The sequence below is a fragment of the Amia ocellicauda genome, chromosome 6 (assembly GCF_036373705.1).
Source record: "Amia ocellicauda isolate fAmiCal2 chromosome 6, fAmiCal2.hap1, whole genome shotgun sequence".
Classification (NCBI taxonomy): Eukaryota; Metazoa; Chordata; class Actinopteri; order Amiiformes; family Amiidae; genus Amia; species Amia ocellicauda.
Window position 1 is genome coordinate 9,333,365 of NC_089855.1, and position 15,308 is coordinate 9,348,672.

The 15,308-nt window shown below is 38.3% G+C and overlaps 1 protein-coding gene across 1 annotated transcript; it reads right to left on the reverse strand.

The window, feature by feature from the left end:
* Nucleotides 1–1,598: 1,598 nt before the first annotated feature.
* Nucleotides 1,599–14,975, reverse strand: grpr (gastrin-releasing peptide receptor). The gene is made up of 3 exons (XM_066706038.1): nt 14,434–14,975; nt 6,335–6,686; nt 1,599–3,439 (listed from the first exon to the last, which is right to left on the reverse strand). The coding sequence occupies exons 1-3, from the start codon at nt 14,844–14,846 to the stop codon at nt 3,047–3,049; spliced, it is 1,158 nt and encodes a 385-aa protein (XP_066562135.1). The 5' UTR covers nt 14,847–14,975; the 3' UTR covers nt 1,599–3,046.
* Between the last annotated feature and the right edge of the window lie 333 nt (nt 14,976–15,308).

Here is a 15,308-nt window from a genome sequence, read left to right on the forward strand (position 1 = left end):
TTGTTTTCCACGTGATTGTAAAATTGGGACAATTACACAGATGAGAGGAAGGATTCATAAAGCATTGTTTAAACCTGATGAGTGAATTGGGATTGAATTACAATTTCACTCACAATTAACAAACTTAAATCTGTAAGTTCTAAATCACAAAATACAATTACAATTTTTAGGTAAATACTTCACTTTTAAATGTTTAGATTTAATGCTGAATCTAAATGTTAAATATAAATCATATCTGTAGTTAGCAAAATAAATATTTAGCTTGCATTCAAATAAGCCCCGCCCACGTTTGTACCTCAGACTTTTATGTCCAGTGGAGGTGTGGCTTGCAGCTGAGCTCTGTATCACAGCTGTGTTTTTGTGCATTGACCTGGTCATCAAGTTGTGTGATTTGTGTTTTTGTGATGCGGTCAGGGACGAAGCAAAAAACAATCTCACCGAGCTGCAGCCAGAGGTATAATATGTAGTGAATGGCGAAGGACCAGTACAACTAAGGTATCAAGTAGTAAACCTTTTTTATCTTTTGGTACACTGGCCCCCCAATCCCACCAGTAAATCCCACTCCACACAGTCCAGGCCATCGTTCATCTGGGTTTGTGTTACAGTTCAAGGTTGAAGCAAGTGACTAAAACACCCTCAATTATTAATCATCCTGAAATTCAGAAAAAGTTTAATTTAGAATGTTACATGCCAATAAAACAAGGATGTTTTTGCATTTTTGCCAGAAGAAGGAAGTTATTACTCAAGAAAGCCCACCTGAAACTCTCAGGAGATTCTACAGCAATGTGGCAAAATGTTTTGTGGTCTGTCAAAACTAAAATTCAACTTTTTGGCCTAAATGCGAAGTGTTATGTTTGGCGCAAACCCAACACAGCGCAGCACCCAAAGAACAACATCCCTACTGTGAAGCCTGGTGGCAACACCATCATGTATTGGGGATGTTTCTCATAGGCAAGTACTGGGGCACTTGTCAGGATAGAAGGGAAAATTAAAGTAGCAAAGTATAGAAAAGTCCTTGAGGAAAACCTGCTACCTGCATTGTCATGACACAAAGCACACAGCCAAACCTACACTGGAGTGGAACAGAATGGTAAATATCCTTGAGTGACCCAATCAGAGCAATCCAACATTTGTGGTGTGACTTGAAGATTGCTGTCCTTTGTTGTCCAACACTACCTCTGGAACCTGACGAAGCTTGAACAGTTATGTAAATTCGTAGAGGCCAATCCCTACAGACACACAGCTGTATTTGCTGCCAAAGGTACATCCACCACATATTAACTCTGGGGGATGGAGATGTATCCAATTACTATGTTTAGGTTTTGTATTTTTAACATCTATATTTCTTTCATAATAAAAATCCTAATTTAAAGGTATGAAACTCTGAGGCATTGATATGACAATATGTGAAAAGTTCAAGGGGGTGTAGACATTCAATACGCACTGTCATTCCCTGCTCGATTATGTGTACATCACCTATAGGCAACAGAATATATCCAAAACATATTTAAAATCTAAATTTTACAGGAGCAGCATGAGGGATCGCAGCATTGCACCATCAAACATCGAGAGGAGACACGGAGCCCCGCTTCAAGGAGCCAGCGCTCTCTTGGTAGGGCACAGTTAATGTGCACGTTAAATAATTTAGTTGCTGTGCTGAAGATCCCGTGTCTTTCAGGAATTAAACAACATCACTAGACATTGAACAGCACACCATGTAGTTTATATTTCAAAGCTCTATAGATAGGCTATCATTTGTGTTCTTCATTATATTTATTGTACATTTCTTAGCAGACACCTTAATCCAGGGCAATTTACAATATATCACATTGCTTTTTCATACAACAACCCATTTATACAGCTGTTTTTTTTTTAACTGGAGCAATCGAGGTGAAGTATCTTGCTCAAGGGTACAACAGCAGTGTCCCCCACCTGGGTTAGGACACACGACCCTTTGCTCCAGAGGCCTGAGCCCTGACCACAAACTACAAACCCACACTGATGCCCTACTTCATTCTTGAATACAGGAAAAAAAGAAGTTTTTCCTTAAAATTCAAGAAAAACAGAGAGTTAAAGAGATTCAGGCCTTAAGAACATCAGACTGCAGTTGCATTGCATTTGTTTATTTTGTGACACATACAAGTACTGCCATTTTAAACACGGATAATATATCTTGATCTCTGAAATGGTGCTTTCATTTTTAAACATAACTTCCTGAGATAAATAACTATTTGGAATTAAACAGTTAACATTTTAACGAGAATGAACAAATGTGGATAAGAGTTATGATCTGTAGAAACCTGTCAGTAAACTCAAAGAGATCTGTGCTTATTTATTTTGATATTTGAGTGCTAGAAAATATAGTGTTGGATGTTGTATTGTAACCTTTAGATTTGTTTCTGTGCACTGCATCCAGTTTTTACCTGCTGTTCACTTTCTGCTGTGTGGTCAAGGGTCAGCTTGTGTTAGTCTGTTTCCTGTGATGTCCACCCCTTTAAATGTACTATTGATTATTTTTGGAACTGGATATTCTTTGAAATGGACATAGAATTTTAGATAATGTGCAAATGTCTTTACACTCTGGAAAAAAAACAAATAATTTACAGAGCCACCTTAATCTAAAAAGGTAAAGGTACTACTTCAAAACTTCAAAACAACTTCAAAAACCCTATGAAGAGATCCAAGGCCCTGAATTATTTGTAACAGAGACGACTCCCATGTGAAACCTGTGAGTTTTTAGAGCTTTGAAAGAGCATTCAACCTTTGAAAACATATACACTTATACAGCAACAACCAAGGTATTTATACCCTTGAAGAAGCACAACTAAACATTGATTTAGCAAGAAATCGCAGGTGTGCAAAAAAAATTGTAAAGAATTGCATGACTCTCAATACTTTATACATACATCCCATATCTGTCAAAAATAGTTATACATATTTCTAAATCCACCATATCCAAATATATTCTGATCCAGGCCATCAGTATCTTGTGAATTCCCTGTGGCTGCCAGTGTGTGCGTGTGCAACGCTGACATCATCACAGTCACTATACACAGCCTTCGTGACATATGTGGTTCCCGTTGATGAGACTGAAGCTGGCCACCGAGTGGTTGGTGCTCTTCAGTGATGTCATTCTGGTGGTACTTCGGCCCATGCTCTGAGACCGTATGAGAAGCGTGGCCCTGCAGCAGCACAGCTGGTTATTGAACTGCTTTTGAAAGCTCTTACTGAGCAGATACAGGGCGAAAGGGTTCACACAAGAGTTGGTGAATGCCAAGATGCGAGCGCAGATGCTGGTGATGTAATGCAGCAAGGAGGTGTCCACTTCGGAGTAGTGGTAGGAGCGATACAGGTAGATGACGTGATTTGGGAGCCAGCAAATGGCAAAAAGCCCAACGAACACCAACACTGTCTTTGCCAGCCTCTTCCTTGACTCAATCTGAAATGAAAGGTAAAGAGAATGATAACTAAATACATAAGTGTACAATTGAGAAATACTCTAATTAGCACAAGCATTTGAGAAGTGTTTTCCCATAGAGAATGAACTGTCAATCTCTTACAGGGAAAACTCACTGAAAACACCAGAAGACACTTAAATAAAAGGAAGGGTAACATGTCACATTCATATGGCCTTGCTGCAGTTGTACCATAAAAGTGGCAATTACCAAGTCTTGATGTATGGTTATTAAAGAAAGAAAGGGTCAAATAAAATCAATGCCAACAAAGCTTATAATTGCTTTTTAGCTCATTAGAAAAGATCTATTAACTGTTGCATCAATATGTTTTGAAAGTAATATCATTGCAAATTATATACTGAGAGAAATGACATCTTCTACAGATGGGGGTCTTGTGTCGACGTTCATCCAGCAGGATAGAAATGATATTGAATTTACGACTAGGTTTTTGGAATGGTTCCAATTGGGAAAGATGTAATTATCTTCTGGGAAAAAATATTTAATGCTTGAGTAAAAGGTGGAAAAATTGCTTTTTACAAACAGAAATTTAATTATATAAAACATGTACAAAGCAGAAAAGACTTTGAAGACAAGCCAAACAAGTTCTGAATTCAGAGCATACAAAATTTAAAATATAAATCTACCCTCACTGGGCTTGTAATTTTACTATAGACTAAAAATTACTAAAGTGTGTATTTGTTCTTCCAGTATATTTGATTTAAAATTGTCAAACATAAAACTAAGAAGTGCACAGTTGTACTTATTTGGAAATTCAATGAAAGTCAGATGAAGCCAACACTGATTCAGTTGCAGTTGTCAATCTCAAGACTTACACTGCAAGACATCTTTGAAATTAGATGTTAAAGACGTGAGGGAAATTAATTCAGTCCTCAGGGAATTAATTGCTGACAGACTGCAGAATCACCTTGTCACAGAAAGCTGTTTCCCTTTAATATATAATAATAATAATAATAATAATAATAATAATAATAATAATATTTATATATAAACATGTTTTTCAGCAATCCAGAATTTGAGATCTATTGAGAGGATTGTTTCATTATTATTATTATTATTATTATTATTATTATTATTATTATTATTATTATTATTATTGTTGTTGTTTAAAGCATATATGCTCAGAATTATTTGTGTAAGATGGGAAACATTGAAAGTATGCCCACTGCAACTTGAAGCCTTGAAGCAGATGGTTAGCACTCGAGAAACGTCTTCCACTCGCCCTCACTGCGAAGGTGGAGAAATGCAAGTGAGCAATGAAATCCCATTATTGATGTCCATAAGGCTTGATGAATGTCCTGTTACTCACAGTGCTGTAAAAAAGTAGTCATTGTTTTCAACACGGCGAATCGAAGCCTTCATGGCACAGATTCAGTGTCCCGTTCAAACTACAGCTGCTTCTTAAATGACTGTAGACAGAGAAACTAATACAGCCAACCTTGAGCATTTCATTAAATCAGGTGGTTAGCCTTGCTGAGATGCACACTGGCCTCATTTATATTCTCATTCATTCATGTATTCAAAATCAAGCCCTTCTGTAATTCATCTATATTTCATCCCATACAGTGATGTAAAACTCTTCAGAAGTGTACACATATCAAACATCTTATTTGACACTAGGTGTACAGAAACAGAATGGAGAAAAACAAAAATGGAATCCACATAATTGCTTAGGTTTTTTTATATATAAACTTGGAATTACCTTCAAAGTATGATCCTGAATATGTATCCACCTACTGTACAGTTTGAAATGTCCTGAAATTAAATCCAAGGGGAATGAGGGAAGCATAAGAACATAAGAAAGTGTACAAACAAGTGGAGGCCATTCGCCCCATCGTGCTCGTTTGGTGTCCATTAATAACTAAGTGATCAAGGATCCTATCCAGTCTGTTTTTGAATGTTCCCAAATTGTCTCTTCAGCCACATCGCTGGGGAGTTTGTTCAGATTGTGACGCCTCTCTGTGTGAAGAAGTGTCTCCTGTTTTCTGTCTTGAATGCCTTGAAGCCCAATTTCCATTTGTGTCCCCGGGTGCGTGTGTTCCTGCTGATCTGGAAAAGCTCCTCTGGTTTGATGTGGTCGATGCCTTTCATGATTTTGAAGACTTGAATCAAGTCCCCATGTAGTCTCAGGTCCCTCAGTCTCTCAGTAGGACATTCCCTTCAGACCTGGAAAAAGTCTGGTTGCTCTCCTCTGAACTGCCTCTAGAGCAGCGATATCTTTCTTGAAGTGTGGAGCCCAGAACTGCACACAGTATCCAGATGAGCTCTAACTAGTGCATTGTACAGTCTGAACATCACTGCCCTTGTTCTCAATTCTGCACTTTTGACAATATACCCTAACATTGTATTTGCCTTTTTTATTGCTTCCCCACATTGCATGGTGTGGAACTGACTATATTGATTAGGCCTCTGTTGGGGCAAAATTGCCCCCTATGAATTGTACATACACTTTCCAGTAAGTTACTAGTTAAAAGCGCTCACTGGGGTGCCTGATTCACTGGGATCCGAAGGGTTGCTTCAACTGAAGCATTGTACCTTAACAGCCTCCCTTTAGCACATAACTGTACTATTGAATTGGTCTGAAATGTTCCTTGTGTAAACTGTAAGTCACCCTGCATAGACAGATAGATAGATAGATAGATAGATAGATAGACAGTACTCTGTGAAGTGGTGATCCATCTTTCTTTTTTTCCTCATCCCATAACCACCCAGCCAAATTAAACACACACTCTACACATAATATGCTTTGAACCTGGATTTAACCATTTCAAACCTGGAAGGAATAAGATGCATCTTGATAAACACATTTTTAAACATGTACTATAGTTATAGTCCCTTCCCGTTCCCTCCAAAAGACTCACCTGTCTCCTGACATGCATGTTGCCCTCCACAGGCATGTTATACGCACTCCTGATCAGATTCTTGGCAATGAAATAGTAATAGACAGAGATGATAAAAAGGGGAATGATGTAGAATATAAGGAAGGAAACCATGGAATGGATCTTGGGGTGCAGGTCTCCCGAATGAGGATAGGGGGCGCATGTCACGAATGTCTCATTGGTGGTTGTGATGTAGAACGTGTGGAGGTCTGAGAAGATGGCTTCGGGAATGGCCAGCGTCATGGAGAATATCCATATCAAGGCAGCTCTGAGGCATATTTTCGCCGTGGCGTGAGACGTCTGGATGTCCATTGGTCTGACAATAGCTTTGTACCTGTGAATATATATACATATTAATTATATAAAATCACAGTTATTAAGGATAAACACATATACAGTGAGGGAAAAAGTATTTGATCCCCTGCTGATTTTGTACGTTTGCCCACTGACAAAGAAATGATCAGTCTATAATTTTAATGGTAGGTGTATTTTAACAGTGAGAGACAGAGTAACAACAAAAAAATCCAGAAAAACGCATTTCAAAAAAGTTATACATTGATTTGCATGTTAATGAGGGAAATAAGTATTTGACCCCTTCAACTTAGTACTTGGTGGCAAAACCCTTGTTGGCAATCACAGAGGTCAGACGTTTTTTGTAGTTGGCCACCAGGTTTGCACACATCTCAGGAGGGATTTTGTCCCACTCCTCTTTGCAGATCCTCTCCAAGTCATTAAGGTTACGAGGCTGACGTTTGGCAACTCGAACCTTCAGCTCCCTCCACAGATTTTCTATGGGATTAAGGTCTGGAGACTGGCTAGGCCACTCCAGGACCTTAATGTGCTTCTTCTTGAGCCACTCCTTTGTTGCCTTGGCTGTGTGTTTTGGGTCATTGTCATGCTGGAATACCCATCCACGACCCATTTTCAATGCCCTGGCTGAGGGAAGGAGCTTCTCACCCAAGATTTGATGGTACATGGCCCCGTCCATCGTCCCTTTGATGCGGTGCAGTTGTCCTGTCCCCTTAGCAGAAAAACACCCACAAAGCATAATGTTTCCACCTCCATGTTTGACGGTGGGGATGGTGTTCTTGGGGTCATTCCTCCTCCTCCAAACACGGCGAGTTGAGTTGATGCCAAAGAGCTCGATTTTGGTCTCATCTGACCACAACACTTTCACCCAGTTCTCCTCTGAATCATTCAGATGTTCATTGGCAAACTTCAGACGGGCCTGTACATGTGCTTTTTTGGGCAGGGGGACCTTGCAGGCGCTGCAGGATTTCAGTCCTTCACGGCGTAGGGTGTCACCAATTGTTTTCTCTGTGACTGTGGTCCCAGCTGCCTTGAGATCATTAACAAGATCCTCCCGTGTAGTTCTGGGCTGATTCCTCACCGTTCTTATGATCATTGAAACTCCACGAGGTGAGATCTTGCATGGAGTCCCAGACCGAGGGAGACTGACAGTTATTTTGTGTTTCTTCCATTTGCGAATAATCGCACCAACTGTTGTCACCTTCTCACCAAGCTGCTTGGCGATGGTCTTGTAGCCCATTCCAGCCTTGTGTAGGTCTACAATCTTGTCCCTGACATCCTTGGACAGCTCTTTGGTCTTGGCCATGGTGGAGAGTTTGGAATCTGATTGATTGATTGATTCTGTGGACAGGTGTCTTTTATACAGGTAACGAGCTGAGATTAGGAGCACTCCCTTTAAGAGAGTGCTCCTAATCTCAGCTCGTTACCTGTATAAAAGACACCTGGGAGCCAGAAATCTTGCTGATTGATAGGGGATCAAATACTTATTTCCCTCATTAACATGCAAATCAATTTATAACTTTTTTGAAATGCGTTTTTCTGGATTTTTTTTTTGTTATTCTGTCTCTCACTGTTAAAATACACCTACCATTAAAATTATAGACTGATCATTTCTTTGTCAGTGGGCAAACGTACAAAATCAGCAGGGGATCAAATACTTTTTTCCCTCACTGTACATAAACATTTTAGTATTCATCTGCAGCCAAATATCAAAAATAAAGTATTCCAGCACAGTCTTTTAATTTTTAAAATGAGACAGAATGTGGAGAAATTCAGCTTTTGTCCGATTCAGATTTAATGTCAAGAGAAGTAAAAATGTGAAAAAATGATGGAAGGAATTAATTCACTATAAAATAGCAATTGAACAAAAGTGTCATCACGTAGAGCAATTACCCAGATATATATTCATTGTGTTTATCTTCCTTTGATTGGAAATTAAATACATTTTCCATTACAAATTCAATTCTCATACATGTTTTGACATTGTAAATTGTTGTATTTATTTCTGAATAAGCTGTTCGAGTGCTCAGTGGCAAACACATACCTATCTGTCACACTATGTTCATTTTACTTTGAATTTCAAGGTAGATGTGTGTGAGCTATCTTACATTGCCATGTGCGGATATTTTTACTTTGGCTAAAGGTTCCTCAGGACTGAACTGAATCCTAAGAAGGCAAATAGAAAGTTGAAGAAAACAAACATCTGTCACAGGTAATAGTTTATAAACAGGTGTGATTTTCTACAATAATAATTCAAGAATTATTCCCTGATTTATGCAGTCCTGACTCACAATCATAGAATGGATCTTTAGAAAACCAAATCAAAGCAACGACACTCAGAAACAAGTACGATCCCCACAGAGCCTTGGAAATAATTTCTTGCACTTCCAGGAATTGGACTACCATGAGCCTGATAATGCATAGATCCCATTTCACACAATATATATATATATATATATATATATATATATATATACACTCACCTAAAGGATTATTAGGAACACCATACTAATACTGTGTTTGACCCCCTTTCGCCTTCAGAACTGCCTTAATTCTACGTGGCATTGATTCAACAAGGTGCTGAAAGCATTCTTTAGAAATGTTGGCCCATATTGATAGGATAGCATCTTGCAGTTGATGGAGATTTGTGGGATGCACATCCAGGGCACGAAGCTCCCGTTCCACCACATCCCAAAGATGCTCTATTGGGTTGAGATCTGGTGACTGTGGGGGCCAGTTTAGTACAGTGAACTCATTGTCATGTTCAAGAAACCAATTTGAAATGATTCGACCTTTGTGACATGGTGCATTATCCTGCTGGAAGTAGCCATCAGAGGATGGGTACATGGTGGTCATAAAGGGATGGACATGGTCAGAAACAATGCTCAGGTAGGCCGTGGCATTTAAACGATGCCCAATTGGCACTAAGGGGCCTAAAGTGTGCCAAGAAAACATCCCACACACCATTACAGCACCACCACCAGCCTGCACAGTGGTAACAAGGCATGATGGATCCATGTTCTCATTCTGTTTACGCCAAATTCTGACTCCACCAACAACCATGCCACGCTCAAAATTGCTTAAATCACCTTTCTTTCCCATTCAGACATTCAGTTTGGAGTTCAGGAGATTGTCTTGACCAGGACCACACCCCTAAATGCATTGAAGCAACTGCCATGTGATTGGTTGGTTAGATAATTGCATTAATGAGAAATTGAACAGGTGTTCCTAATAATCCTTTAGGTGAGTGTATATACAGCACTTTATATAGCAACAAAATATAGATGAAGACTCCATTCAGCTAAATACATTCTCAGGAGGGATTTTAATAGCCCTTGAAGAACACTGATTTTGTGCTTCCCTGAACCTGTTGGTCTTAACCCTGGATTTGTGTTTCAGACTGTAATCATGCTGGAATGGCCATTTCTACCCAACATGAGCTGCTGAACAGAGGATGCCGGGGTTATTGGCAAAAATATCCTGGTATGTATCTAATATATAACATGTAATGACCTTCGCAACTTGTTTCATGAAGAGGCATTATTCTCAAATATTTGAAAAGGGCACTCGTGGAGAACTGATGACATTTGGAAAAGTATTCTCATATTCCTATGTCTCAAGAGGGTGACTCAGGGTATTTGAGGATCTTCCAACATTAGTTTGGAGCTTAAATTTCATAATTTTGAGTGTCGTGCATATGAGAGAGAGAGAGAGATTTCCCTGAAGAAGAATTATATTCTCGCCTCAGTGGTATAATGTCAGAAAATCTATTGTTTCCTTCCCATTACTATTTAAAGCAACTGAATAAACGTTTGTCTATACAATATATTTTAGATTGCATTACACATGATTTTTTATGATCATATCAAATATCAAATCAAATCAAATCAGTTATATGAACGTTGCAAATGTTCAATACTGTTTTATATTTGTAGCACAAAATTGAATTCACACAGAACATTTGAAAGCTAGGCGCAGAATATTGCTGTAAACTGTATAAAATGTAATTTGTAATAACATTAACATATACTGTTGGAATAAGGAACAATATGTGCATGTTTGGGGATTTTTTAAATGTAAAATTACATTACAATACTTTTTATATAAATATTAAAATATTAAAAATATGTATATATATAATCAGCCTATGTATGTTCAAGTTATTGAGGGTTTTTTTCATCTTCAAAATGCACATGTTGGTTCCAAAGTGATTTACTAAACCTTTTTTATTGGTTTCTTTATAAAAGTGTAAATTTGGTCTTCAAAGTAAAACTGGTTACACATGGCTTAGCACCCACTGAAATTGTTGTTTTTAAATTTGTTTCTTACATCTATTACATCTACATCTATGACCGTTTCATTACAAAACTGTTTTGTTATATCACTATGAACTTCTCTAGCACAGACAAAAATGTAACATATGAGCTTACGTTAATATTATTACTATACTTGTTCTTACCAAATTAATAAGTCGTGTTCCTTTTTTATGTTTAAAAACGCTTAATTAATTCTGGGGACTATATCCACTGTATGATTATTTCAGTTGTGCATGGAATACTCTTATCAGGTTTTTGATTGGAATCAGTGATGATAAACGTTGTCCTTTGACTGTCCTGTACAACACCCCCCGATTTTCTTGATTTCCATTAACAAGCCAGTCAGTTACTGCCTCTTGCCAAATCTGTTAGGTTTGGACAATCTTCACAATCTTCACATCCTACAGGATGTGGTATAGCACTGCCTTACAGGTGAAGCTATGTTTTATTGACAACATGTAAAATACAGTTAATGCACATTGAGTGACATCAAATATTCAGCAAACAAAAGGACAGAGGCACCAGTATCCTCAAGATACTGTCATCCCTGAACAGTGAAGATGAATGTGGAATACTTTATCACAAGATAAGAGTTTGTGTTTAGCTTATCTTGGCATTTTTAGCTGTCATCATCTCAGAAGTATTTTAAAGAATTCAGGAAGAAGAAACATCCATTTATTGAGTGGATAATATGATTAATGAGGGACAGACACAATTTCATAAGCTGCAGCAACCTCAGTAATTTTTGCAGAGCTCTGCTTTTTTAAACAGCTGTTCTCTTGATGCTGTATTTTTCCAAAGTGTTTTATCAATGCCAAACAAACTTCACATAATTGCCCTTGGACAGATAGACAGTGTACCACCTACAGTTGTGGCTGAACGTATTCACACACTTCATCTGCAAGAAAATTGATGATCTCTCCAGAAGGTGAAAATCACTTTATGCAAAAATGACACACAATAGGTTATATATCTTATTATTCAGTGCTACTGCCACTAGGATTACTTCTCTTCATATTTCACTTTATATGACTACTTTTTCCTGACAACAACAAAAAAAAGCAGTACATTACAGGAATGCAAATGAGCTGAGAATCAGCAGGGTAAATGCACTGTTCAGTGAACTGCTATTTGGCCTGAAGTTGGAAATCCACAGTTCAGCCTTCAGCTAAAAGGTGAACTAAGAAATAGATCTTACTCTTTCACATGAGTGAGTGAGCCAGTAGGTATTTAATTAATCTGCAAGGATTGCTGGCAGTGTTTTAGCTGACATCTGTTTCCACTTCACAGCAATGTTTTCTTCAGCCAGTTTCCAAATGTCTTATCAGATATCCAAATTATAGTCACACGTCTGTAAATCTAATAAGGACAAAACTCTAAAACAATTTAAATGTTAGCTCTGCAATTAAGTTCACACTGCTCCGTGGTGATATGTCAGCATCAATCAATTTTAATTAATCAAAAATACACTTTCCTATAACAAAAATACACTTTCCTAAAACAACTAAAAAATAAATTATCTATAAATACAGGTTTAAACAGTTACCAGGGTTCATCTTACCTTTGGCAATTGAAAACAGATATTGAGTTCTCAACCTTTGGCTGCAATCCGTTGGCCAATTATTTAGGCTATACATAGTATGACCTATTCCTTTTTGTGTCAAAGCCAAGGAAATATGTTCTTTGCCCTGTGTATAGTATTCAAATTTGTTTTAAAACTGGCTAACCCCAACCAAACATCATACATTCAATCCATGTGTGTTCAATCCAGGTGTGTTTCTTATATATATATATATATATATATATATATATATATATATATATATATAGATATATATATAGATATATATATAGATATATATATAGATATAGATATAGATATAGATATATTGCATGTTTCTGGGAATAAATGCCAAGTGACAGTTAACTGTAAACATGACAGACAGACAAATCAGGGTATTTGCAGTGGTTGTGTTGAGATATAATTCCACAGATAGCAGAACAAACATTTACTAAGAGCTCAACTTTAAGCATACTTTAAGCATTAAAAAGAAAAAATATAATGTGGGAAGAACATAACCTCATTTAAAGACAACCTTTGCAATACATGCTATAGTACAATGTCACTTGTTAGCTCAAAAAGGGGAAGACTACACAATTCTGCTCATACCATATGCTGCATCTGGTAACTCCTAGATTTACCTCCGAGCCTCGAACTGTGCAGAGCAATATTACACAGCTATCCGAAGGTGTAGATGATTGATAATACTTTGACTAGAACTCACTAAATGTCTCTGACATTTATTATAACACTATAATCCTGGTGTTCCTCCATTCATCTATCAAAACAAACAGTGATCTTATTTACAGATTAAAATCCAATTGGAAAACGAAAACGTTTATACCATGGTTTTTATAATCCAGCCTGCTGATGGTGCTGCGTGTATTCTTATTTAATTTGTGTTACTGTCTAGCCTATTACGCCATCTCCTTTTATTGCCATCGTTTGCAATTGCAATGTAACTACTTTAATGTTGTGAAGTGATTTGAAGCTGCAATTTAAAATAAAGATCATGATGATTATGATTATTACTACTACTACTACTACTACTTATGCAGTTATGAAGTCCAGGGTTGAGCCTATATCCTACAAAATGCACTGTGAATAGCTTTTGTCGGTCCAATACTTTTGATAATGTATTCATACATATATATATATCGGACTGATCACATTGAGTCCAGTTCATGCGACGCTTCTAATATTTCCTCCTGGAAGACAGTAGGCTCCTGAAATGAACAGTGTTTATGCGAGAAGCAGGGGGTGAGCTGCTAATAAATACACAGGCTGCCGTATTTCTTTCTTAAATTCAGTTTTTTCAGCCATTCACATATTGAAAACAAATCTGAAGGAAGACCACAGCAGTGAAGTTAATTCTGTACAACTTTTGTAAGAACACGCAAAAGCAGTCTAAAGAGCTGAAGAGCGTCGCATGCAGTAGAAACGTTGCACAAAACCAGACAACGTCCAGCTGGACGCAATCTAAGTAACCTTGGCGTTTTTATTTTTTAAAACAGCTCATCGAGATATCCAGTGCCAGAGTCACCTGTGTTTTTCCCCAAGCTATTCAATCAACCGCACGTTAAATAAAACAGTGGTTGCTTTGGCCGAGGTTGAGACATGCTGGTAGAAGTTTGCAAACCTCCCTTTCACATGAATGCTAAGGCAAACCACCCATCATGTGTTACCAAAACAGAGCCGTGTTTACCCTGTTAATCTTCGTGTTTTTGGAAATATCTTGCAACTGGCCAACCCCTATCCGTATTATTACTGTACAGGGAAATCACACATTGTTACAACAGGGACTCTATAGGACTCGTTAACAAGATCACACTAGCTAAGACTTGCCACTGCTGTGACATTTAGTTAAACAGTGCATCTGATTCCCGCATGCTTACCTATCCGCGGACAGGGCGGTCAGTGTGAACACAGACACCCCGACAGAAGTGAGCTGGATGAAGGGGATGAGCTTGCACCCCACCCGGCCGAAGAGCCAGTCGTCCGCCAGGTATCTGCTGGCGTCCACCGGCGCGCAGGTCACCAGTAAGAGCAGGTCCCCCAGCGCCAGGCTGGAGATGAACAGGTTGGGGACGCTCCTCATGGACTTGACCGTGCAGAAGATCTTGATCAGGGTAACGTTGCCGATCAGCCCCACCAGGATGATGAGCCCGTAGACGGCAGTGATGGCGACGCCGGGGTACCAGGGCAGCTCCGCCAAGCCCACGGCAGTGCGGTTATGCGCCTCGGACGCGTTGGAGAACATAATGTTGGCCACTTCTGGACTGAGCGCAAATGTGTCTTCCAGAGACATCTTCTCAATGCAGCTGGAGTTCACCAGGAGGCGTAATACTTTTTTTGTAATAATAATAATAATAGTAATTAAAAAAGCTAGGAGCTGGAAGTGGCTTTGACTTTCACAAACCAACAAAAAAAAGTATTTTCTTCCAACTGCATGCAAATATAAAGTGAAATGTGAAATTCACTTTATAAGCATTTCACATTTTGATTTTGTTTCAGATATATTAATTTTGATTTAAAAGTGTTTATCTTCTCGATAATAAATACAAGATAAGAAAATGTATTAATAATAATAATAAGAAGAAGTAAAACAATATTATTTTGGTATGTGAACTTTTGAAACCCACTTACTAATGGTATTAGTCCAGAATCAGGAGAAGTCCTTAGTTGTATCCTGCTTTATAAGCGACGATATTGAATGCTGGAAACCAGAAGACCAGAGCAGACGACGTGGACGGGTCCGGGCAGCGAGTGC

Excerpts from the sequence above, each read along its gene's own strand:
- grpr (XM_066706038.1), bottom strand. The coding sequence starts at position 14,846 with ATGTCTCTGGAAGACACATTTGCGCTCAGTCCAGAAGTGGCCAACATT. Across the intron at positions 6,687-14,433 it reads ACCGCCCTGTCCGCGGATAG|GTACAAAGCTATTGTCAGAC; the intron begins GTAAGCATGCGG and ends ATATATTCACAG. Across the intron at positions 3,440-6,334 it reads ACATGCATGTCAGGAGACAG|ATTGAGTCAAGGAAGAGGCT; the intron begins GTGAGTCTTTTG and ends CTTTCATTTCAG.